At 46.8% G+C, this 25,959-nt stretch overlaps 1 protein-coding gene across 1 annotated transcript in view; it reads left to right on the forward strand.

Moving 5' to 3' along the window:
* The window catches only part of LOC147010434 (zonadhesin-like), a 41,240-nt gene that overhangs the window by 13,566 nt on the left and 1,715 nt on the right, over nt 1-25,959 (forward strand). Inside the window, exons 13-36 of the mRNA XM_085860359.1 lie at nt 172-296; nt 2,077-2,224; nt 2,481-2,605; nt 3,200-3,262; nt 4,385-4,532; nt 4,790-4,914; nt 6,694-6,841; nt 7,099-7,223; nt 9,003-9,150; nt 9,408-9,532; nt 10,127-10,248; nt 11,310-11,401; nt 11,714-11,838; nt 13,619-13,766; nt 14,024-14,148; nt 15,928-16,075; nt 16,333-16,457; nt 18,238-18,360; nt 20,548-20,695; nt 20,953-21,077; nt 22,858-23,005; nt 23,263-23,387; nt 25,167-25,314; nt 25,571-25,695. Coding sequence (XP_085716485.1) covers nt 172-296; nt 2,077-2,224; nt 2,481-2,605; nt 3,200-3,262; nt 4,385-4,532; nt 4,790-4,914; nt 6,694-6,841; nt 7,099-7,223; nt 9,003-9,150; nt 9,408-9,532; nt 10,127-10,248; nt 11,310-11,401; nt 11,714-11,838; nt 13,619-13,766; nt 14,024-14,148; nt 15,928-16,075; nt 16,333-16,457; nt 18,238-18,360; nt 20,548-20,695; nt 20,953-21,077; nt 22,858-23,005; nt 23,263-23,387; nt 25,167-25,314; nt 25,571-25,695 — 3,107 coding nt within the window. The remainder of the gene's footprint in view (nt 1-171; nt 297-2,076; nt 2,225-2,480; nt 2,606-3,199; nt 3,263-4,384; nt 4,533-4,789; nt 4,915-6,693; nt 6,842-7,098; nt 7,224-9,002; nt 9,151-9,407; nt 9,533-10,126; nt 10,249-11,309; nt 11,402-11,713; nt 11,839-13,618; nt 13,767-14,023; nt 14,149-15,927; nt 16,076-16,332; nt 16,458-18,237; nt 18,361-20,547; nt 20,696-20,952; nt 21,078-22,857; nt 23,006-23,262; nt 23,388-25,166; nt 25,315-25,570; nt 25,696-25,959) is intronic.

The raw sequence follows: 25,959 nt of genomic DNA on the forward strand, positions 1-25,959 counted from the left end.
ATCCTGTTTTACTGTGGCGTTCTTGAATGCAACATCCCCTTCTTTCCATCGCACAGTAATCTCCGTGATGGGGGAAATTACTTGACCTCGTCGCAAATTATTCAGATTTAATCAATTACATTTGTCAGCTCAAAAGTCATTGTGCAAACGTGTCATTCTAACTGTCAAAAGAAAGAAAGCTAAGACCGGATATCTTTCCAACAGCGGAATGTACTGGCTGGGGAGATCCTCACTACATCAGCTTTGATGGGAAGAGATTCAACTTCCAAGGAACATCCACATACGTCATGGCTCAGGTGAGATAAATGGCTGTTTCCGAACCATGGAGGATGTTGAGTGATATTGCATGAGAGTAATAGGCAACAGTGACGTTGCGCTGCTCCTGCATTCGATGGATGTTAGAAAATGAGTTACTTGGGCCAGCCATTGGATTGAGCTTGTTTTGTTTGTATGCAATTGCAGCTTTGCGACGAATCACAGTGGAGGGTGCTGGTATCAAATGAGCATCGCAAAAACAACAAGGTTTCCTACACTCGGGAAGTCATCACCGAAGTCTATGGGATGCAAATTGTCTTCTTCGACAGTAAGAGATTCAAGGTAGAGTCCAATTCTTATCTGTCTCTCCTTATGCTGACACCTAATTGTTCTTCTTCGTTGTCAATTTGAGTATTCTCACTGGGATGTTTCTCATGTGCACGTGTTTGCTTTGCACACAGCTGAACGGAGTGGCCACAACCATGCCATACGAGTATATCAATGGGTCAGATTCAATGCAAGTGAAGATCTGGGGCCGCTTCCGTCACCTGAGCACCGCATTAGGTCTGGAAGTGTTTTACGACGGACATCATTACGTAGGCGTACGCCTGTCCAGCTCCTACAAAGCACAAGTCTGTGGTCTCTGTGGGAACATGGATGACGAAAGGAGGAATGACTTTCAAATGCCCAATGGTACCATGGCCAATGATCCAGCATCCTTTGGGAACAGCTGGAAAATTTATCACCAAGACGACAGGTACATGTCTGAAATATAGCTCGGGTTGACGCTCACGGTTGTTGTTCACGTTCTTGCATTTGCCTCCCCAAAAAGAAAACGGTTAAGTTTGTTGCCACCGAGCGGCCAATGAAATTCCACTGCTTGCATTTTATTGTCACATTCATTTTGACCTTTTTGCTTGCCTTGAAACTGAGCACTGCAGCAAAATAGAAAAGACAAGCACAAAACGTTCGTTCAGGCCGTTTTTTTCCCCTTTCCATCCACAGCAGCGTCGATGACGATGGCAGCACACTCAATCTGAATGAAACACTGGTGGAAAGAGCAAGCAGAAACGACACGTGTGGTTTCTTGCTGCTCAACGATGGACCGTTCGCCTCTTGCCACGCTCATCGAAACCCAGAAGAATTCTTCGATGACTGCACGTTTGAGGTTGTCGTCAGGGAAATGGAGCAGGAAGCACTGTGTGATGCTCTCGAGTCTTACTATGCGACATGCTTGGCTGCCGGAATAGCTTTGTCGACCTGGAGGACACCCACATTCTGCCGTAAGATGTCTTTGACTGCCATTTCAAGAATTGTTTACCTCCTCTCTATTTATTGTCTCTTAATGCAATGGTTCTGGTCCTTTCACGACGACAAACAACGACAGCATCATATTTTGACAAAGCACATTTATTTTCTCTTCCTTTGTTTCTTTAAGCGATGAGAATTAATGCAGCATTCCTTTTTCCTTCGCAGCTCTTTTGTGTCCAGCGGGAAGCAACTACACGACCTGCGCTCCTGCCTCTTTTCCCTCTTGCTCTGAACCCGATGTGGTCGAAAAGCACACAGGCTCATGCGTTGAGGGCTGTGTTTGTGACAATGGCCTTGTGTGGGACGTGAACCAGTGTGTGAGGCCTGCAGACTGTGGCTGCCTGCGTGGTTCCCACTACCATGAAGTAAGAATCACGATTGGCGAAGTCCAAAACACACCGGACACACGTGTTGATTGTTTTTACGTCTTGCGTTGCCATGCCGGACACGTGATTAAACTGTAAGTATGTGACATTTAAATGACTCATGCTGTGGGGTGTGTTCCCATAGGTTGGAGAATCATTCGTCAGTGACAACTGCAGTGAAAAGTGCAGCTGCAGACAGGGTGGATCCATCAGCTGTGTTCCCCAGGACTGCGACTTGGTGCTCAACGAGTGCCGCGGCGACGAAGAGGGTATCTTGGGTTGCTATCCAAAACGTGAGGCGCCACATAGTCGACCAATGGTCGGCAGCTGGACATCAGCATTCTAGGCGGGGCTGTGCAATTTTATTTTTCTGCAATGGATCCTGTTTTACTGTGGCGTTCTTGAATGCAACATCCCCTTCTTTCCATCGCACAGTAATCTCCGTGATGGGGAAATTACTTGACCTCGTCGCAAATTATTCAGATTTAATCAATTACATTTGTCAGCTCAAAAGTCATTGTGCAAACGTGTCATTCTAACTGTCAAAAGAAAGAAAGCTAAGACCGGATATCTTTCCAACAGCGGAATGTACTGGCTGGGGAGATCCTCACTACATCAGCTTTGATGGGAAGAGATTCAACTTCCAAGGAACATCCACATACGTCATGGCTCAGGTGAGATAAATGGCTGTTTCCGAACCATGGAGGATGTTGAGTGATATTGCATGAGAGTAATAGGCAACAGTGACGTTGCGCTGCTCCTGCATTCGATGGATGTTAGAAAATGAGTTACTTGGGCCAGCCATTGGATTGAGCTTGTTTTGTTTGTATGCAATTGCAGCTTTGCGACGAATCACAGTGGAGGGTGCTGGTATCAAATGAGCATCGCAAAAACAACAAGGTTTCCTACACTCGGGAAGTCATCACCGAAGTCTATGGGATGCAAATTGTCTTCTTCGACAGTAAGAGATTCAAGGTAGAGTCCAATTCTTATCTGTCTCTCCTTATGCTGACACCTAATTGTTCTTCTTCGTTGTCAATTTGAGTATTCTCACTGGGATGTTTCTCATGTGCACGTGTTTGCTTTGCACACAGCTGAACGGAGTGGCCACAACCATGCCATACGAGTATATCAATGGGTCAGATTCAATGCAAGTGAAGATCTGGGGCCGCTTCCGTCACCTGAGCACCGCATTAGGTCTGGAAGTGTTTTACGACGGACATCATTACGTAGGCGTACGCCTGTCCAGCTCCTACAAAGCACAAGTCTGTGGTCTCTGTGGGAACATGGATGACGAAAGGAGGAATGACTTTCAAATGCCCAATGGTACCATGGCCAATGATCCAGCATCCTTTGGGAACAGCTGGAAAATTTATCACCAAGACGACAGGTACATGTCTGAAATATAGCTCGGGTTGACGCTCACGGTTGTTGTTCACGTTCTTGCATTTGCCTCCCCAAAAAGAAAACGGTTAAGTTTGTTGCCACCGAGCGGCCAATGAAATTCCACTGCTTGCATTTTATTGTCACATTCATTTTGACCTTTTTGCTTGCCTTGAAACTGAGCACTGCAGCAAAATAGAAAAGACAAGCACAAAACGTTCGTTCAGGCCGTTTTTTCCCCTTTCCATCCACAGCAGCGTCGATGACGATGGCAGCACACTCAATCTGAATGAAACACTGGTGGAAAGAGCAAGCAGAAACGACACGTGTGGTTTCTTGCTGCTCAACGATGGACCGTTCGCCTCTTGCCACGCTCATCGAAACCCAGAAGAATTCTTCGATGACTGCACGTTTGAGGTTGTCGTCAGGGAAATGGAGCAGGAAGCACTGTGTGATGCTCTCGAGTCTTACTATGCGACATGCTTGGCTGCCGGAATAGCTTTGTCGACCTGGAGGACACCCACATTCTGCCGTAAGATGTCTTTGACTGCCATTTCAAGAATTGTTTACCTCCTCTCTATTTATTGTCTCTTAATGCAATGGTTCTGGTCCTTTCACGACGACAAACAACGACAGCATCATATTTTGACAAAGCACATTTATTTTCTCTTCCTTTGTTTCTTTAAGCGATGAGAATTAATGCAGCATTCCTTTTTCCTTCGCAGCTCTTTTGTGTCCAGCGGGAAGCAACTACACGACCTGCGCTCCTGCCTCTTTTCCCTCTTGCTCTGAACCCGATGTGGTCGAAAAGCACACAGGCTCATGCGTTGAGGGCTGTGTTTGTGACAATGGCCTTGTGTGGGACGTGAACCAGTGTGTGAGGCCTGCAGACTGTGGCTGCCTGCGTGGTTCCCACTACCATGAAGTAAGAATCACGATTGGCGAAGTCCAAAACACACCGGACACACGTGTTGATTGTTTTTACGTCTTGCGTTGCCATGCCGGACACGTGATTAAACTGTAAGTATGTGACATTTAAATGACTCATGCTGTGGGGTGTGTTCCCATAGGTTGGAGAATCATTCGTCAGTGACAACTGCAGTGAAAAGTGCAGCTGCAGACAGGGTGGATCCATCAGCTGTGTTCCCCAGGACTGCGACTTGGTGCTCAACGAGTGCCGCGGCGACGAAGAGGGTATCTTGGGTTGCTATCCAAAACGTGAGGCGCCACATAGTCGACCAATGGTCGGCAGCTGGACATCAGCATTCTAGGCGGGGCTGTGCAATTTTATTTTTCTGCAATGGATCCTGTTTTACTGTGGCGTTCTTGAATGCAACATCCCCTTCTTTCCATCGCACAGTAATCTCCGTGATGGGGGAAATTACTTGACCTCGTCGCAAATTATTCAGATTTAATCAATTACATTTGTCAGCTCAAAAGTCATTGTGCAAACGTGTCATTCTAACTGTCAAAAGAAAGAAAGCTAAGACCGGATATCTTTCCAACAGCGGAATGTACTGGCTGGGGAGATCCTCACTACATCAGCTTTGATGGGAAGAGATTCAACTTCCAAGGAACATCCACATACGTCATGGCTCAGGTGAGATAAATGGCTGTTTCCGAACCATGGAGGATGTTGAGTGATATTGCATGAGAGTAATAGGCAACAGTGACGTTGCGCTGCTCCTGCATTCGATGGATGTTAGAAAATGAGTTACTTGGGCCAGCCATTGGATTGAGCTTGTTTTGTTTGTATGCAATTGCAGCTTTGCGACGAATCACAGTGGAGGGTGCTGGTATCAAATGAGCATCGCAAAAACAACAAGGTTTCCTACACTCGGGAAGTCATCACCGAAGTCTATGGGATGCAAATTGTCTTCTTCGACAGTAAGAGATTCAAGGTAGAGTCCAATTCTTATCTGTCTCTCCTTATGCTGACACCTAATTGTTCTTCTTCGTTGTCAATTTGAGTATTCTCACTGGGATGTTTCTCATGTGCACGTGTTTGCTTTGCACACAGCTGAACGGAGTGGCCACAACCATGCCATACGAGTATATCAATGGGTCAGATTCAATGCAAGTGAAGATCTGGGGCCGCTTCCGTCACCTGAGCACCGCATTAGGTCTGGAAGTGTTTTACGACGGACATCATTACGTAGGCGTACGCCTGTCCAGCTCCTACAAAGCACAAGTCTGTGGTCTCTGTGGGAACATGGATGACGAAAGGAGGAATGACTTTCAAATGCCCAATGGTACCATGGCCAATGATCCAGCATCCTTTGGGAACAGCTGGAAAATTTATCACCAAGACGACAGGTACATGTCTGAAATATAGCTCGGGTTGACGCTCACGGTTGTTGTTCACGTTCTTGCATTTGCCTCCCCAAAAGAAAACGGTTAAGTTTGTTGCCACCGAGCGGCCAATGAAATTCCACTGCTTGCATTTTATTGTCACATTCATTTTGACCTTTTTGCTTGCCTTGAAACTGAGCACTGCAGCAAAATAGAAAAGACAAGCACAAAACGTTCGTTCAGGCCGTTTTTTTCCCCTTTCCATCCACAGCAGCGTCGATGACGATGGCAGCACACTCAATCTGAATGAAACACTGGTGGAAAGAGCAAGCAGAAACGACACGTGTGGTTTCTTGCTGCTCAACGATGGACCGTTCGCCTCTTGCCACGCTCATCGAAACCCAGAAGAATTCTTCGATGACTGCACGTTTGAGGTTGTCGTCAGGGAAATGGAGCAGGAAGCACTGTGTGATGCTCTCGAGTCTTACTATGCGACATGCTTGGCTGCCGGAATAGCTTTGTCGACCTGGAGGACACCCACATTCTGCCGTAAGATGTCTTTGACTGCCATTTCAAGAATTGTTTACCTCCTCTCTATTTATTGTCTCTTAATGCAATGGTTCTGGTCCTTTCACGACGACAAACAACGACAGCATCATATTTTGACAAAGCACATTTATTTTCTCTTCCTTTGTTTCTTTAAGCGATGAGAATTAATGCAGCATTCCTTTTTCCTTCGCAGCTCTTTTGTGTCCAGCGGGAAGCAACTACACGACCTGCGCTCCTGCCTCTTTTCCCTCTTGCTCTGAACCCGATGTGGTCGAAAAGCACACAGGCTCATGCGTTGAGGGCTGTGTTTGTGACAATGGCCTTGTGTGGGACGTGAACCAGTGTGTGAGGCCTGCAGACTGTGGCTGCCTGCGTGGTTCCCACTACCATGAAGTAAGAATCACGATTGGCGAAGTCCAAAACACACCGGACACACGTGTTGATTGTTTTTACGTCTTGCGTTGCCATGCCGGACACGTGATTAAACTGTAAGTATGTGACATTTAAATGACTCATGCTGTGGGGTGTGTTCCCATAGGTTGGAGAATCATTCGTCAGTGACAACTGCAGTGAAAAGTGCAGCTGCAGACAGGGTGGATCCATCAGCTGTGTTCCCCAGGACTGCGACTTGGTGCTCAACGAGTGCCGCGGCGACGAAGAGGGTATCTTGGGTTGCTATCCAAAACGTGAGGCGCCACATAGTCGACCAATGGTCGGCAGCTGGACATCAGCATTCTAGGCGGGGCTGTGCAATTTTATTTTTCTGCAATGGATCCTGTTTTACTGTGGCGTTCTTGAATGCAACATCCCCTTCTTTCCATCGCACAGTAATCTCCGTGATGGGGGAAATTACTTGACCTCGTCGCAAATTATTCAGATTTAATCAATTACATTTGTCAGCTCAAAAGTCATTGTGCAAACGTGTCATTCTAACTGTCAAAAGAAAGAAAGCTAAGACCGGATATCTTTCCAACAGCGGAATGTACTGGCTGGGGAGATCCTCACTACATCAGCTTTGATGGGAAGAGATTCAACTTCCAAGGAACATCCACATACGTCATGGCTCAGGTGAGATAAATGGCTGTTTCCGAACCATGGAGGATGTTGAGTGATATTGCATGAGAGTAATAGGCAACAGTGACGTTGCGCTGCTCCTGCATTCGATGGATGTTAGAAAATGAGTTACTTGGGCCAGCCATTGGATTGAGCTTGTTTTGTTTGTATGCAATTGCAGCTTTGCGACGAATCACAGTGGAGGGTGCTGGTATCAAATGAGCATCGCAAAAACAACAAGGTTTCCTACACTCGGGAAGTCATCACCGAAGTCTATGGGATGCAAATTGTCTTCTTCGACAGTAAGAGATTCAAGGTAGAGTCCAATTCTTATCTGTCTCTCCTTATGCTGACACCTAATTGTTCTTCTTCGTTGTCAATTTGAGTATTCTCACTGGGATGTTTCTCATGTGCACGTGTTTGCTTTGCACACAGCTGAACGGAGTGGCCACAACCATGCCATACGAGTATATCAATGGGTCAGATTCAATGCAAGTGAAGATCTGGGGCCGCTTCCGTCACCTGAGCACCGCATTAGGTCTGGAAGTGTTTTACGACGGACATCATTACGTAGGCGTACGCCTGTCCAGCTCCTACAAAGCACAAGTCTGTGGTCTCTGTGGGAACATGGATGACGAAAGGAGGAATGACTTTCAAATGCCCAATGGTACCATGGCCAATGATCCAGCATCCTTTGGGAACAGCTGGAAAATTTATCACCAAGACGACAGGTACATGTCTGAAATATAGCTCGGGTTGACGCTCACGGTTGTTGTTCACGTTCTTGCATTTGCCTCCCCAAAAAGAAAACGGTTAAGTTTGTTGCCACCGAGCGGCCAATGAAATTCCACTGCTTGCATTTTATTGTCACATTCATTTTGACCTTTTTGCTTGCCTTGAAACTGAGCACTGCAGCAAAATAGAAAAGACAAGCACAAAACGTTCGTTCAGGCCGTTTTTTCCCCTTTCCATCCACAGCAGCGTCGATGACGATGGCAGCACACTCAATCTGAATGAAACACTGGTGGAAAGAGCAAGCAGAAACGACACGTGTGGTTTCTTGCTGCTCAACGATGGACCGTTCGCCTCTTGCCACGCTCATCGAAACCCAGAAGAATTCTTCGATGACTGCACGTTTGAGGTTGTCGTCAGGGAAATGGAGCAGGAAGCACTGTGTGATGCTCTCGAGTCTTACTATGCGACATGCTTGGCTGCCGGAATAGCTTTGTCGACCTGGAGGACACCCACATTCTGCCGTAAGATGTCTTTGACTGCCATTTCAAGAATTGTTTACCTCCTCTCTATTTATTGTCTCTTAATGCAATGGTTCTGGTCCTTTCACGACGACAAACAACGACAGCATCATATTTTGACAAAGCACATTTATTTTCTCTTCCTTTGTTTCTTTAAGCGATGAGAATTAATGCAGCATTCCTTTTTCCTTCGCAGCTCTTTTGTGTCCAGCGGGAAGCAACTACACGACCTGCGCTCCTGCCTCTTTTCCCTCTTGCTCTGAACCCGATGTGGTCGAAAAGCACACAGGCTCATGCGTTGAGGGCTGTGTTTGTGACAATGGCCTTGTGTGGGACGTGAACCAGTGTGTGAGGCCTGCAGACTGTGGCTGCCTGCGTGGTTCCCACTACCATGAAGTAAGAATCACGATTGGCGAAGTCCAAAACACACCGGACACACGTGTTGATTGTTTTTACGTCTTGCGTTGCCATGCCGGACACGTGATTAAACTGTAAGTATGTGACATTTAAATGACTCATGCTGTGGGGTGTGTTCCCATAGGTTGGAGAATCATTCGTCAGTGACAACTGCAGTGAAAAGTGCAGCTGCAGACAGGGTGGATCCATCAGCTGTGTTCCCCAGGACTGCGACTTGGTGCTCAACGAGTGCCGCGGCGACGAAGAGGGTATCTTGGGTTGCTATCCAAAACGTGAGGCGCCACATAGTCGACCAATGGTCGGCAGCTGGACATCAGCATTCTAGGCGGGGCTGTGCAATTTTATTTTTCTGCAATGGATCCTGTTTTACTGTGGCGTTCTTGAATGCAACATCCCCTTCTTTCCATCGCACAGTAATCTCCGTGATGGGGGAAATTACTTGACCTCGTCGCAAATTATTCAGATTTAATCAATTACATTTGTCAGCTCAAAAGTCATTGTGCAAACGTGTCATTCTAACTGTCAAAAGAAAGAAAGCTAAGACCGGATATCTTTCCAACAGCGGAATGTACTGGCTGGGGAGATCCTCACTACATCAGCTTTGATGGGAAGAGATTCAACTTCCAAGGAACATCCACATACGTCATGGCTCAGGTGAGATAAATGGCTGTTTCCGAACCATGGAGGATGTTGAGTGATATTGCATGAGAGTAATAGGCAACAGTGACGTTGCGCTGCTCCTGCATTCGATGGATGTTAGAAAATGAGTTACTTGGGCCAGCCATTGGATTGAGCTTGTTTTGTTTGTATGCAATTGCAGCTTTGCGACGAATCACAGTGGAGGGTGCTGGTATCAAATGAGCATCGCAAAAACAACAAGGTTTCCTACACTCGGGAAGTCATCACCGAAGTCTATGGGATGCAAATTGTCTTCTTCGACAGTAAGAGATTCAAGGTAGAGTCCAATTCTTATCTGTCTCTCCTTATGCTGACACCTAATTGTTCTTCTTCGTTGTCAATTTGAGTATTCTCACTGGGATGTTTCTCATGTGCACGTGTTTGCTTTGCACACAGCTGAACGGAGTGGCCACAACCATGCCATACGAGTATATCAATGGGTCAGATTCAATGCAAGTGAAGATCTGGGGCCGCTTCCGTCACCTGAGCACCGCATTAGGTCTGGAAGTGTTTTACGACGGACATCATTACGTAGGCGTACGCCTGTCCAGCTCCTACAAAGCACAAGTCTGTGGTCTCTGTGGGAACATGGATGACGAAAGGAGGAATGACTTTCAAATGCCCAATGGTACCATGGCCAATGATCCAGCATCCTTTGGGAACAGCTGGAAAATTTATCACCAAGACGACAGGTACATGTCTGAAATATAGCTCGGGTTGACGCTCACGGTTGTTGTTCACGTTCTTGCATTTGCCTCCCCAAAAAGAAAACGGTTAAGTTTGTTGCCACCGAGCGGCCAATGAAATTCCACTGCTTGCATTTTATTGTCACATTCATTTTGACCTTTTGCTTGCCTTGAAACTGAGCACTGCAGCAAAATAGAAAAGACAAGCACAAAACGTTCGTTCAGGCCGTTTTTTCCCCTTTCCATCCACAGCAGCGTCGATGACGATGGCAGCACACTCAATCTGAATGAAACACTGGTGGAAAGAGCAAGCAGAAACGACACGTGTGGTTTCTTGCTGCTCAACGATGGACCGTTCGCCTCTTGCCACGCTCATCGAAACCCAGAAGAATTCTTCGATGACTGCACGTTTGAGGTTGTCGTCAGGGAAATGGAGCAGGAAGCACTGTGTGATGCTCTCGAGTCTTACTATGCGACATGCTTGGCTGCCGGAATAGCTTTGTCGACCTGGAGGACACCCACATTCTGCCGTAAGATGTCTTTGACTGCCATTTCAAGAATTGTTTACCTCCTCTCTATTTATTGTCTCTTAATGCAATGGTTCTGGTCCTTTCACGACGACAAACAACGACAGCATCATATTTTGACAAAGCACATTTATTTTCTCTTCCTTTGTTTCTTTAAGCGATGAGAATTAATGCAGCATTCCTTTTCCTTCGCAGCTCTTTTGTGTCCAGCGGGAAGCAACTACACGACCTGCGCTCCTGCCTCTTTTCCCTCTTGCTCTGAACCCGATGTGGTCGAAAAGCACACAGGCTCATGCGTTGAGGGCTGTGTTTGTGACAATGGCCTTGTGTGGGACGTGAACCAGTGTGTGAGGCCTGCAGACTGTGGCTGCCTGCGTGGTTCCCACTACCATGAAGTAAGAATCACGATTGGCGAAGTCCAAAACACACCGGACACACGTGTTGATTGTTTTTACGTCTTGCGTTGCCATGCCGGACACGTGATTAAACTGTAAGTATGTGACATTTAAATGACTCATGCTGTGGGGTGTGTTCCCATAGGTTGGAGAATCATTCGTCAGTGACAACTGCAGTGAAAGTGCAGCTGCAGACAGGGTGGATCCATCAGCTGTGTTCCCCAGGACTGCGACTTGGTGCTCAACGAGTGCCGCGGCGACGAAGAGGGTATCTTGGGTTGCTATCCAAAACGTGAGGCGCCACATAGTCGACCAATGGTCGGCAGCTGGACATCAGCATTCTAGGCGGGGCTGTGCAATTTTATTTTTCTGCAATGGATCCTGTTTTACTGTGGCGTTCTTGAATGCAACATCCCCTTCTTTCCATCGCACAGTAATCTCCGTGATGGGGGAAATTACTTGACCTCGTCGCAAATTATTCAGATTTAATCAATTACATTTGTCAGCTCAAAAGTCATTGTGCAAACGTGTCATTCTAACTGTCAAAAGAAAGAAAGCTAAGACCGGATATCTTTCCAACAGCGGAATGTACTGGCTGGGGAGATCCTCACTACATCAGCTTTGATGGGAAGAGATTCAACTTCCAAGGAACATCCACATACGTCATGGCTCAGGTGAGATAAATGGCTGTTTCCGAACCATGGAGGATGTTGAGTGATATTGCATGAGAGTAATAGGCAACAGTGACGTTGCGCTGCTCCTGCATTCGATGGATGTTAGAAAATGAGTTACTTGGGCCAGCCATTGGATTGAGCTTGTTTTGTTTGTATGCAATTGCAGCTTTGCGACGAATCACAGTGGAGGGTGCTGGTATCAAATGAGCATCGCAAAAACAACAAGGTTTCCTACACTCGGGAAGTCATCACCGAAGTCTATGGGATGCAAATTGTCTTCTTCGACAGTAAGAGATTCAAGGTAGAGTCCAATTCTTATCTGTCTCTCCTTATGCTGACACCTAATTGTTCTTCTTCGTTGTCAATTTGAGTATTCTCACTGGGATGTTTCTCATGTGCACGTGTTTGCTTTGCACACAGCTGAACGGAGTGGCCACAACCATGCCATACGAGTATATCAATGGGTCAGATTCAATGCAAGTGAAGATCTGGGGCCGCTTCCGTCACCTGAGCACCGCATTAGGTCTGGAAGTGTTTTACGACGGACATCATTACGTAGGCGTACGCCTGTCCAGCTCCTACAAAGCACAAGTCTGTGGTCTCTGTGGGAACATGGATGACGAAAGGAGGAATGACTTTCAAATGCCCAATGGTACCATGGCCAATGATCCAGCATCCTTTGGGAACAGCTGGAAAATTTATCACCAAGACGACAGGTACATGTCTGAAATATAGCTCGGGTTGACGCTCACGGTTGTTGTTCACGTTCTTGCATTTGCCTCCCCAAAAAGAAAACGGTTAAGTTTGTTGCCACCGAGCGGCCAATGAAATTCCACTGCTTGCATTTTATTGTCACATTCATTTTGACCTTTTTGCTTGCCTTGAAACTGAGCACTGCAGCAAAATAGAAAAGACAAGCACAAAACGTTCGTTCAGGCCGTTTTTTTCCCCTTTCCATCCACAGCAGCGTCGATGACGATGGCAGCACACTCAATCTGAATGAAACACTGGTGGAAAGAGCAAGCAGAAACGACACGTGTGGTTTCTTGCTGCTCAACGATGGACCGTTCGCCTCTTGCCACGCTCATCGAAACCCAGAAGAATTCTTCGATGACTGCACGTTTGAGGTTGTCGTCAGGGAAATGGAGCAGGAAGCACTGTGTGATGCTCTCGAGTCTTACTATGCGACATGCTTGGCTGCCGGAATAGCTTTGTCGACCTGGAGGACACCCACATTCTGCCGTAAGATGTCTTTGACTGCCATTTCAAGAATTGTTTACCTCCTCTCTATTTATTGTCTCTTAATGCAATGGTTCTGGTCCTTTCACGACGACAAACAACGACAGCATCATATTTTGACAAAGCACATTTATTTTCTCTTCCTTTGTTTCTTTAAGCGATGAGAATTAATGCAGCATTCCTTTTTCCTTCGCAGCTCTTTTGTGTCCAGCGGGAAGCAACTACACGACCTGCGCTCCTGCCTCTTTTCCCTCTTGCTCTGAACCCGATGTGGTCGAAAAGCACACAGGCTCATGCGTTGAGGGCTGTGTTTGTGACAATGGCCTTGTGTGGGACGTGAACCAGTGTGTGAGGCCTGCAGACTGTGGCTGCCTGCGTGGTTCCCACTACCATGAAGTAAGAATCACGATTGGCGAAGTCCAAAACACACCGGACACACGTGTTGATTGTTTTTACGTCTTGCGTTGCCATGCCGGACACGTGATTAAACTGTAAGTATGTGACATTTAAATGACTCATGCTGTGGGGTGTGTTCCCATAGGTTGGAGAATCATTCGTCAGTGACAACTGCAGTGAAAAGTGCAGCTGCAGACAGGGTGGATCCATCAGCTGTGTTCCCCAGGACTGCGACTTGGTGCTCAACGAGTGCCGCGGCGACGAAGAGGGTATCTTGGGTTGCTATCCAAAACGTGAGGCGCCACATAGTCGACCAATGGTCGGCAGCTGGACATCAGCATTCTAGGCGGGGCTGTGCAATTTTATTTTTCTGCAATGGATCCTGTTTTACTGTGGCGTTCTTGAATGCAACATCCCCTTCTTTCCATCGCACAGTAATCTCCGTGATGGGGGAAATTACTTGACCTCGTCGCAAATTATTCAGATTTAATCAATTACATTTGTCAGCTCAAAAGTCATTGTGCAAACGTGTCATTCTAACTGTCAAAAGAAAGAAAGCTAAGACCGGATATCTTTCCAACAGCGGAATGTACTGGCTGGGGAGATCCTCACTACATCAGCTTTGATGGGAAGAGATTCAACTTCCAAGGAACATCCACATACGTCATGGCTCAGGTGAGATAAATGGCTGTTTCCGAACCATGGAGGATGTTGAGTGATATTGCATGAGAGTAATAGGCAACAGTGACGTTGCGCTGCTCCTGCATTCGATGGATGTTAGAAAATGAGTTACTTGGGCCAGCCATTGGATTGAGCTTGTTTTGTTTGTATGCAATTGCAGCTTTGCGACGAATCACAGTGGAGGGTGCTGGTATCAAATGAGCATCGCAAAACAACAAGGTTTCCTACACTCGGGAAGTCATCACCGAAGTCTATGGGATGCAAATTGTCTTCTTCGACAGTAAGAGATTCAAGGTAGAGTCCAATTCTTATCTGTCTCTCCTTATGCTGACACCTAATTGTTCTTCTTCGTTGTCAATTTGAGTATTCTCACTGGGATGTTTCTCATGTGCACGTGTTTGCTTTGCACACAGCTGAACGGAGTGGCCACAACCATGCCATACGAGTATATCAATGGGTCAGATTCAATGCAAGTGAAGATCTGGGGCCGCTTCCGTCACCTGAGCACCGCATTAGGTCTGGAAGTGTTTTACGACGGACATCATTACGTAGGCGTACGCCTGTCCAGCTCCTACAAAGCACAAGTCTGTGGTCTCTGTGGGAACATGGATGACGAAAGGAGGAATGACTTTCAAATGCCCAATGGTACCATGGCCAATGATCCAGCATCCTTTGGGAACAGCTGGAAAATTTATCACCAAGACGACAGGTACATGTCTGAAATATAGCTCGGGTTGACGCTCACGGTTGTTGTTCACGTTCTTGCATTTGCCTCCCCAAAAAGAAAACGGTTAAGTTTGTTGCCACCGAGCGGCCAATGAAATTCCACTGCTTGCATTTTATTGTCACATTCATTTTGACCTTTTTGCTTGCCTTGAAACTGAGCACTGCAGCAAAATAGAAAAGACAAGCACAAAACGTTCGTTCAGGCCGTTTTTTTCCCCTTTCCATCCACAGCAGCGTCGATGACGATGGCAGCACACTCAATCTGAATGAAACACTGGTGGAAAGAGCAAGCAGAAACGACACGTGTGGTTTCTTGCTGCTCAACGATGGACCGTTCGCCTCTTGCCACGCTCATCGAAACCCAGAAGAATTCTTCGATGACTGCACGTTTGAGGTTGTCGTCAGGGAAATGGAGCAGGAAGCACTGTGTGATGCTCTCGAGTCTTACTATGCGACATGCTTGGCTGCCGGAATAGCTTTGTCGACCTGGAGGACACCCACATTCTGCCGTAAGATGTCTTTGACTGCCATTTCAAGAATTGTTTACCTCCTCTCTATTTATTGTCTCTTAATGCAATGGTTCTGGTCCTTTCACGACGACAAACAACGACAGCATCATATTTTGACAAAGCACATTTATTTTCTCTTCCTTTGTTTCTTTAAGCGATGAGAATTAATGCAGCATTCCTTTTTCCTTCGCAGCTCTTTTGTGTCCAGCGGGAAGCAACTACACGACCTGCGCTCCTGCCTCTTTTCCCTCTTGCTCTGAACCCGATGTGGTCGAAAAGCACACAGGCTCATGCGTTGAGGGCTGTGTTTGTGACAATGGCCTTGTGTGGGACGTGAACCAGTGTGTGAGGCCTGCAGACTGTGGCTGCCTGCGTGGTTCCCACTACCATGAAGTAAGAATCACGATTGGCGAAGTCCAAAACACACCGGACACACGTGTTGATTGTTTTTACGTCTTGCGTTGCCATGCCGGACACGTGATTAAACTGTAAGTATGTGACATTTAAATGACTCATGCTGTGGGGTGTGTTCCCATAGGTTGGAGAATCATTCGTCAGTGACAACTGCAGTGAAAAGTGCAGCTGCAGACAGGGTGGATCCATCAGCTGTGTTCCCCAGGACTGCGACTTGGTGCTCAACGAGTGCCGCGGCGACGAAGAGGGTATCTTGGGTTGCTATCCAAAACGTGAGGCGCCACATAGTCGACCAATGGTCGGCAGCTGGACATCAGCATTCTAGGCGGGGCTGTGCAATTTTATTTTTCTGCAATGGATCCTGTTTTACTGTGGCGTTCTTGAATGCAACATCCCCTTCTTTCCATCGCACAGTAATCTCCGTGATGGGGGAAATTACTTGACCTCGTCGCAAATTATTCAGATTTAATCAATTACATTTGTCAGCTCAAAAGTCATTGTGCAAACGTGTCATTCTAACTGTCAAAAGAAAGAAAGCTAAGACCGGATATCTTTCCAACAGCGGAATGTACTGGCTGGGGAGATCCTCACTACATCAGCTTTGATGGGAAGAGATTCAACTTCCAAGGAACATCCACATACGTCATGGCTCAGGTGAGATAAATGGCTGTTTCCGAACCATGGAGGATGTTGAGTGATATTGCATGAGAGTAATAGGCAACAGTGACGTTGCGCTGCTCCTGCATTCGATGGATGTTAGAAAATGAGTTACTTGGGCCAGCCATTGGATTGAGCTTGTTTTGTTTGTATGCAATTGCAGCTTTGCGACGAATCACAGTGGAGGGTGCTGGTATCAAATGAGCATCGCAAAAACAACAAGGTTTCCTACACTCGGGAAGTCATCACCGAAGTCTATGGGATGCAAATTGTCTTCTTCGACAGTAAGAGATTCAAGGTAGAGTCCAATTCTTATCTGTCTCTCCTTATGCTGACACCTAATTGTTCTTCTTCGTTGTCAATTTGAGTATTCTCACTGGGATGTTTCTCATGTGCACGTGTTTGCTTTGCACACAGCTGAACGGAGTGGCCACAACCATGCCATACGAGTATATCAATGGGTCAGATTCAATGCAAGTGAAGATCTGGGGCCGCTTCCGTCACCTGAGCACCGCATTAGGTCTGGAAGTGTTTTACGACGGACATCATTACGTAGGCGTACGCCTGTCCAGCTCCTACAAAGCACAAGTCTGTGGTCTCTGTGGGAACATGGATGACGAAAGGAGGAATGACTTTCAAATGCCCAATGGTACCATGGCCAATGATCCAGCATCCTTTGGGAACAGCTGGAAAATTTATCACCAAGACGACAGGTACATGTCTGAAATATAGCTCGGGTTGACGCTCACGGTTGTTGTTCACGTTCTTGCATTTGCCTCCCCAAAAAGAAAACGGTTAAGTTTGTTGCCACCGAGCGGCCAATGAAATTCCACTGCTTGCATTTTATTGTCACATTCATTTTGACCTTTTTGCTTGCCTTGAAACTGAGCACTGCAGCAAAATAGAAAAGACAAGCACAAAACGTTCGTTCAGGCCGTTTTTTTCCCCTTTCCATCCACAGCAGCGTCGATGACGATGGCAGCACACTCAATCTGAATGAAACACTGGTGGAAAGAGCAAGCAGAAACGACACGTGTGGTTTCTTGCTGCTCAACGATGGACCGTTCGCCTCTTGCCACGCTCATCGAAACCCAGAAGAATTCTTCGATGACTGCACGTTTGAGGTTGTCGTCAGGGAAATGGAGCAGGAAGCACTGTGTGATGCTCTCGAGTCTTACTATGCGACATGCTTGGCTGCCGGAATAGCTTTGTCGACCTGGAGGACACCCACATTCTGCCGTAAGATGTCTTTGACTGCCATTTCAAGAATTGTTTACCTCCTCTCTATTTATTGTCTCTTAATGCAATGGTTCTGGTCCTTTCACGACGACAAACAACGACAGCATCATATTTTGACAAAGCACATTTATTTTCTCTTCCTTTGTTTCTTTAAGCGATGAGAATTAATGCAGCATTCCTTTTTCCTTCGCAGCTCTTTTGTGTCCAGCGGGAAGCAACTACACGACCTGCGCTCCTGCCTCTTTTCCCTCTTGCTCTGAACCCGATGTGGTCGAAAAGCACACAGGCTCATGCGTTGAGGGCTGTGTTTGTGACAATGGCCTTGTGTGGGACGTGAACCAGTGTGTGAGGCCTGCAGACTGTGGCTGCCTGCGTGGTTCCCACTACCATGAAGTAAGAATCACGATTGGCGAAGTCCAAAACACACCGGACACACGTGTTGATTGTTTTTACGTCTTGCGTTGCCATGCCGGACACGTGATTAAACTGTAAGTATGTGACATTTAAATGACTCATGCTGTGGGGTGTGTTCCCATAGGTTGGAGAATCATTCGTCAGTGACAACTGCAGTGAAAGTGCAGCTGCAGACAGGGTGGATCCATCAGCTGTGTTCCCCAGGACTGCGACTTGGTGCTCAACGAGTGCCGCGGCGACGAAGAGGGTATCTTGGGTTGCTATCCAAAACGTGAGGCGCCACATAGTCGACCAATGGTCGGCAGCTGGACATCAGCATTCTAGGCGGGGCTGTGCAATTTTATTTTTCTGCAATGGATCCTGTTTTACTGTGGCGTTCTTGAATGCAACATCCCCCTCTTTTCCATCGCACAGTAATCTCCGTGATGGGGGAAATTACTTGACCTCGTCGCAAATTATTCAGATTTAATCAATTACATTTGTCAGCTCAAAAGTCATTGTGCAAACGTGTCATTCTAACTGTCAAAAGAAAGAAAGCTAAGACCGGATATCTTTCCAACAGCGGAATGTACTGGCTGGGGAGATCCTCACTACATCAGCTTTGATGGGAAGAGATTCAACTTCCAAGGAACATCCACATACGTCATGGCTCAGGTGAGATAAATGGCTGTTTCCGAACCATGGAGGATGTTGAGTGATATTGCATGAGAGTAATAGGCAACAGTGACGTTGCGCTGCTCCTGCATTCGATGGATGTTAGAAAATGAGTTACTTGGGCCAGCCATTGGATTGAGCTTGTTTTGTTTGTATGCAATTGCAGCTTTGCGACGAATCACAGTGGAGGGTGCTGGTATCAAATGAGCATCGCAAAAACAACAAGGTTTCCTACACTCGGGAAGTCATCACCGAAGTCTATGGGATGCAAATTGTCTTCTTCGACAGTAAGAGATTCAAGGTAGAGTCCAATTCTTATCTGTCTCTCCTTATGCTGACACCTAATTGTTCTTCTTCGTTGTCAATTTGAGTATTCTCACTGGGATGTTTCTCATGTGCACGTGTTTGCTTTGCACACAGCTGAACGGAGTGGCCACAACCATGCCATACGAGTATATCAATGGGTCAGATTCAATGCAAGTGAAGATCTGGGGCCGCTTCCGTCACCTGAGCACCGCATTAGGTCTGGAAGTGTTTTACGACGGACATCATTACGTAGGCGTACGCCTGTCCAGCTCCTACAAAGCACAAGTCTGTGGTCTCTGTGGGAACATGGATGACGAAAGGAGGAATGACTTTCAAATGCCCAATGGTACCATGGCCAATGATCCAGCATCCTTTGGGAACAGCTGGAAAATTTATCACCAAGACGACAGGTACATGTCTGAAATATAGCTCGGGTTGACGCTCACGGTTGTTGTTCACGTTCTTGCATTTGCCTCCCCAAAAAGAAAACGGTTAAGTTTGTTGCCACCGAGCGGCCAATGAAATTCCACTGCTTGCATTTTATTGTCACATTCATTTTGACCTTTTTGCTTGCCTTGAAACTGAGCACTGCAGCAAAATAGAAAAGACAAGCACAAAACGTTCGTTCAGGCCGTTTTTTTCCCCTTTCCATCCACAGCAGCGTCGATGACGATGGCAGCACACTCAATCTGAATGAAACACTGGTGGAAAGAGCAAGCAGAAACGACACGTGTGGTTTCTTGCTGCTCAACGATGGACCGTTCGCCTCTTGCCACGCTCATCGAAACCCAGAAGAATTCTTCGATGACTGCACGTTTGAGGTTGTCGTCAGGGAAATGGAGCAGGAAGCACTGTGTGATGCTCTCGAGTCTTACTATGCGACATGCTTGGCTGCCGGAATAGCTTTGTCGACCTGGAGGACACCCACATTCTGCCGTAAGATGTCTTTGACTGCCATTTCAAGAATTGTTTACCTCCTCTCTATTTATTGTCTCTTAATGCAATGGTTCTGGTCCTTTCACGACGACAAACAACGACAGCATCATATTTTGACAAACCACATTTATTTTCTCTTCCTTTGTTTCTTTAAGCGATGAGAATTAATGCAGCATTCCTTTTTCCTTCGCAGCTCTTTTGTGTCCAGCGGGAAGCAACTACACGACCTGCGCTCCTGCCTCTTTTCCCTCTTGCTCTGAACCCGATGTGGTCGAAAAGCACACAGGCTCATGCGTTGAGGGCTGTGTTTGTGACAATGGCCTTGTGTGGGACGTGAACCAGTGTGTGAGGCCTGCAGACTGTGGCTGCCTGCGTGGTTCCCACTACCATGAAGTAAGAATCACGATTGGCGAAGTCCAAAACACACCGGACACACGTGTTGATTGTTTTTACGTCTTGCGTTGCCATGCCGGACACGTGATTAAACTGTAAGTATGTGACATTTAAATGACTCATGCTGTGGGGTGTGTTCCCATAGGTTGGAGAATCATTCGTCAGTGACAACTGCAGTGAAAAGTGCAGCTGCAGACAGGGTGGATCCATCAGCTGTGTTCCCCAGGACTGCGACTTGGTGCTCAACGAGTGCCGCGGCGACGAAGAGGGTATCTTGGGTTGCTATCCAAAACGTGAGGCGCCACATAGTCGACCAATGGTCGGCAGCTGGACATCAGCATTCTAGGCGGGGCTGTGCAATTTTATTTTTCTGCAATGGATCCTGTTTTACTGTGGCGTTCTTGAATGCAACATCCCCTTCTTTCCATCGCACAGTAATCTCCGTGATGGGGGAAATTACTTGACCTCGTCGCAAATTATTCAGATTTAATCAATTACATTTGTCAGCTCAAAAGTCATTGTGCAAACGTGTCATTCTAACTGTCAAAAGAAAGAAAGCTAAGACCGGATATCTTTCCAACAGCGGAATGTACTGGCTGGGGAGATCCTCACTACATCAGCTTTGATGGGAAGAGATTCAACTTCCAAGGAACATCCACATACGTCATGGCTCAGGTGAGATAAATGGCTGTTTCCGAACCATGGAGGATGTTGAGTGATATTGCATGAGAGTAATAGGCAACAGTGACGTTGCGCTGCTCCTGCATTCGATGGATGTTAGAAAATGAGTTACTTGGGCCAGCCATTGGATTGAGCTTGTTTTGTTTGTATGCAATTGCAGCTTTGCGACGAATCACAGTGGAGGGTGCTGGTATCAAATGAGCATCGCAAAAACAACAAGGTTTCCTACACTCGGGAAGTCATCACCGAAGTCTATGGGATGCAAATTGTCTTCTTCGACAGTAAGAGATTCAAGGTAGAGTCCAATTCTTATCTGTCTCTCCTTATGCTGACACCTAATTGTTCTTCTTCGTTGTCAATTTGAGTATTCTCACTGGGATGTTTCTCATGTGCACGTGTTTGCTTTGCACACAGCTGAACGGAGTGGCCACAACCATGCCATACGAGTATATCAATGGGTCAGATTCAATGCAAGTGAAGATCTGGGGCCGCTTCCGTCACCTGAGCACCGCATTAGGTCTGGAAGTGTTTTACGACGGACATCATTACGTAGGCGTACGCCTGTCCAGCTCCTACAAAGCACAAGTCTGTGGTCTCTGTGGGAACATGGATGACGAAAGGAGGAATGACTTTCAAATGCCCAATGGTACCATGGCCAATGATCCAGCATCCTTTGGGAACAGCTGGAAAATTTATCACCAAGACGACAGGTACATGTCTGAAATATAGCTCGGGTTGACGCTCACGGTTGTTGTTCACGTTCTTGCATTTGCCTCCCCAAAAAGAAAACGGTTAAGTTTGTTGCCACCGAGCGGCCAATGAAATTCCACTGCTTGCATTTTATTGTCACATTCATTTTGACCTTTTTGCTTGCCTTGAAACTGAGCACTGCAGCAAAATAGAAAAGACAAGCACAAAACGTTCGTTCAGGCCGTTTTTTTCCCCTTTCCATCCACAGCAGCGTCGATGACGATGGCAGCACACTCAATCTGAATGAAACACTGGTGGAAAGAGCAAGCAGAAACGACACGTGTGGTTTCTTGCTGCTCAACGATGGACCGTTCGCCTCTTGCCACGCTCATCGAAACCCAGAAGAATTCTTCGATGACTGCACGTTTGAGGTTGTCGTCAGGGAAATGGAGCAGGAAGCACTGTGTGATGCTCTCGAGTCTTACTATGCGACATGCTTGGCTGCCGGAATAGCTTTGTCGACCTGGAGGACACCCACATTCTGCCGTAAGATGTCTTTGACTGCCATTTCAAGAATTGTTTACCTCCTCTCTATTTATTGTCTCTTAATGCAATGGTTCTGGTCCTTTCACGACGACAAACAACGACAGCATCATATTTTGACAAACCACATTTATTTTCTCTTCCTTTGTTTCTTTAAGCGATGAGAATTAATGCAGCATTCCTTTTTCCTTCGCAGCTCTTTTGTGTCCAGCGGGAAGCAACTACACGACCTGCGCTCCTGCCTCTTTTCCCTCTTGCTCTGAACCCGATGTGGTCGAAAAGCACACAGGCTCATGCGTTGAGGGCTGTGTTTGTGACAATGGCCTTGTGTGGGACGTGAACCAGTGTGTGAGGCCTGCAGACTGTGGCTGCCTGCGTGGTTCCCACTACCATGAAGTAAGAATCACGATTGGCGAAGTCCAAAACACACCGGACACACGTGTTGATTGTTTTTACGTCTTGCGTTGCCATGCCGGACACGTGATTAAACTGTAAGTATGTGACATTTAAATGACTCATGCTGTGGGGTGTGTTCCCATAGGTTGGAGAATCATTCGTCAGTGACAACTGCAGTGAAAAGTGCAGCTGCAGACAGGGTGGATCCATCAGCTGTGTTCCCCAGGACTGCGACTTGGTGCTCAACGAGTGCCGCGGCGACGAAGAGGGTATCTTGGGTTGCTATCCAAAACGTGAGGCGCCACATAGTCGACCAATGGTCGGCAGCTGGACATCAGCATTCTAGGCGGGGCTGTGCAATTTTATTTTTCTGCAATGGATCCTGTTTTACTGTGGCGTTCTTGAATGCAACATCCCCTTCTTTCCATCGCACAGTAATCTCCGTGATGGGGGAAATTACTTGACCTCGTCGCAAATTATTCAGATTTAATCAATTACATTTGTCAGCTCAAAAGTCATTGTGCAAACGTGTCATTCTAACTGTCAAAAGAAAGAAAGCTAAGACCGGATATCTTTCCAACAGCGGAATGTACTGGCTGGGGAGATCCTCACTACATCAGCTTTGATGGGAAGAGATTCAACTTCCAAGGAACATCCACATACGTCATGGCTCAGGTGAGATAAATGGCTGTTTCCGAACCATGGAGGATGTTGAGTGATATTGCATGAGAGTAATAGGCAACAGTGACGTTGCGCTGCTCCTGCATTCGATGGATGTTAGAAAATGAGTTACTTGGGCCAGCCATTGGATTGAGCTTGTTTTGTTTGTATGCAATTGCAGCTTTGCGACGAATCACAGTGGAGGGTGCTGGTATCAAATGAGCATCGCAAAAACAACAAGGTTTCCTACACTCGGGAAGTCATCACCGAAGTCTATGGGATGCAAATTGTCTTCTTCGACAGTAAGAGATTCAAGGTAGAGTCCAATTCTTATCTGTCTCTCCTTATGCTGACACCTAATTGTTCTTCTTCGTTGTCAATTTGAGTATTCTCACTGGGATGTTTCTCATGTGCACGTGTTTGCTTTGCACACAGCTGAACGGAGTGGCCACAACCATGCCATACGAGTATATCAATGGGTCAGATTCAATGCAAGTGAAGATCTGGGGCCGCTTCCGTCACCTGAGCACCGCATTAGGTCTGGAAGTGTTTTACGACGGACATCATTACGTAGGCGTACGCCTGTCCAGCTCCTACAAAGCACAAGTCTGTGGTCTCTGTGGGAACATGGATGACGAAAGGAGGAATGACTTTCAAATGCCCAATGGTACCATGGCCAATGATCCAGCATCCTTTGGGAACAGCTGGAAAATTTATCACCAAGACGACAGGTACATGTCTGAAATATAGCTCGGGTTGACGCTCACGGTTGTTGTTCACGTTCTTGCATTTGCCTCCCCAAAAAGAAAACGGTTAAGTTTGTTGCCACCGAGCGGCCAATGAAATTCCACTGCTTGCATTTTATTGTCACATTCATTTTGACCTTTTTGCTTGCCTTGAAACTGAGCACTGCAGCAAAATAGAAAAGACAAGCACAAAACGTTCGTTCAGGCCGTTTTTTCCCCTTTCCATCCACAGCAGCGTCGATGACGATGGCAGCACACTCAATCTGAATGAAACACTGGTGGAAAGAGCAAGCAGAAACGACACGTGTGGTTTCTTGCTGCTCAACGATGGACCGTTCGCCTCTTGTCACGCTCATCGAAACCCAGAAGAATTCTTCGATGACTGCACGTTTGAGGTTGTCGTCAGGGAAATGGAGCAGGAAGCACTGTGTGATGCTCTCGAGTCTTACTATGCGACATGCTTGGCTGCCGGAATAGCTTTGTCGACCTGGAGGACACCCACATTCTGCCGTAAGATGTCTTTGACTGCCATTTCAAGAATTGTTTACCTCCTCTCTATTTATTGTCTCTTAATGCAATGGTTCTGGTCCTTTCACGACGACAAACAACGACAGCATCATATTTTGACAAACCACATTTATTTTCTCTTCCTTTGTTTCTTTAAGCGATGAGAATTAATGCAGCATTCCTTTTTCCTTCGCAGCTCTTTTGTGTCCAGCGGGAAGCAACTACACGACCTGCGCTCCTGCCTCTTTTCCCTCTTGCTCTGAACCCGATGTGGTCGAAAAGCACACAGGCTCATGCGTTGAGGGCTGTGTTTGTGACAATGGCCTTGTGTGGGACGTGAACCAGTGTGTGAGGCCTGCAGACTGTGGCTGCCTGCGTGGTTCCCACTACCATGAAGTAAGAATCACGATTGGCGAAGTCCAAAACACACCGGACACACGTGTTGATTGTTTTTACGTCTTGCGTTGCCATGCCGGACACGTGATTAAACTGTAAGTATGTGACATTTAAATGACTCATGCTGTGGGGTGTGTTCCCATAGGTTGGAGAATCATTCGTCAGTGACAACTGCAGTGAAAAGTGCAGCTGCAGACAGGGTGGATCCATCAGCTGTGTTCCCCAGGACTGCGACTTGGTGCTCAACGAGTGCCGCGGCGACGAAGAGGGTATCTTGGGTTGCTATCCAAAACGTGAGGCGCCACATAGTCGACCAATGGTCGGCAGCTGGACATCAGCATTCTAGGCGGGGCTGTGCAATTTTATTTTTCTGCAATGGATCCTGTTTTACTGTGGCGTTCTTGAATGCAACATCCCCTTCTTTCCATCGCACAGTAATCTCCGTGATGGGGAAATTACTTGACCTCGTCGCAAATTATTCAGATTTAATCAATTACATTTGTCAGCTCAAAAGTCATTGTGCAAACGTGTCATTCTAACTGTCAAAAGAAAGAAAGCTAAGACCGGATATCTTTCCAACAGCGGAATGTACTGGCTGGGGAGATCCTCACTACATCAGCTTTGATGGGAAGAGATTCAACTTCCAAGGAACATCCACATACGTCATGGCTCAGGTGAGATAAATGGCTGTTTCCGAACCATGGAGGATGTTGAGTGATATTGCATGAGAGTAATAGGCAACAGTGACGTTGCGCTGCTCCTGCATTCGATGGATGTTAGAAAATGAGTTACTTGGGCCAGCCATTGGATTGAGCTTGTTTTGTTTGTATGCAATTGCAGCTTTGCGACGAATCACAGTGGAGGGTGCTGGTATCAAATGAGCATCGCAAAAACAACAAGGTTTCCTACACTCGGGAAGTCATCACCGAAGTCTATGG

Source organism: Eptatretus burgeri, chromosome 16 (genome assembly GCF_056783735.1).
Source record: "Eptatretus burgeri isolate ZD-2024b chromosome 16, Ebu_testis_v1, whole genome shotgun sequence".
Classification (NCBI taxonomy): domain Eukaryota; kingdom Metazoa; phylum Chordata; class Myxini; order Myxiniformes; family Myxinidae; genus Eptatretus; species Eptatretus burgeri.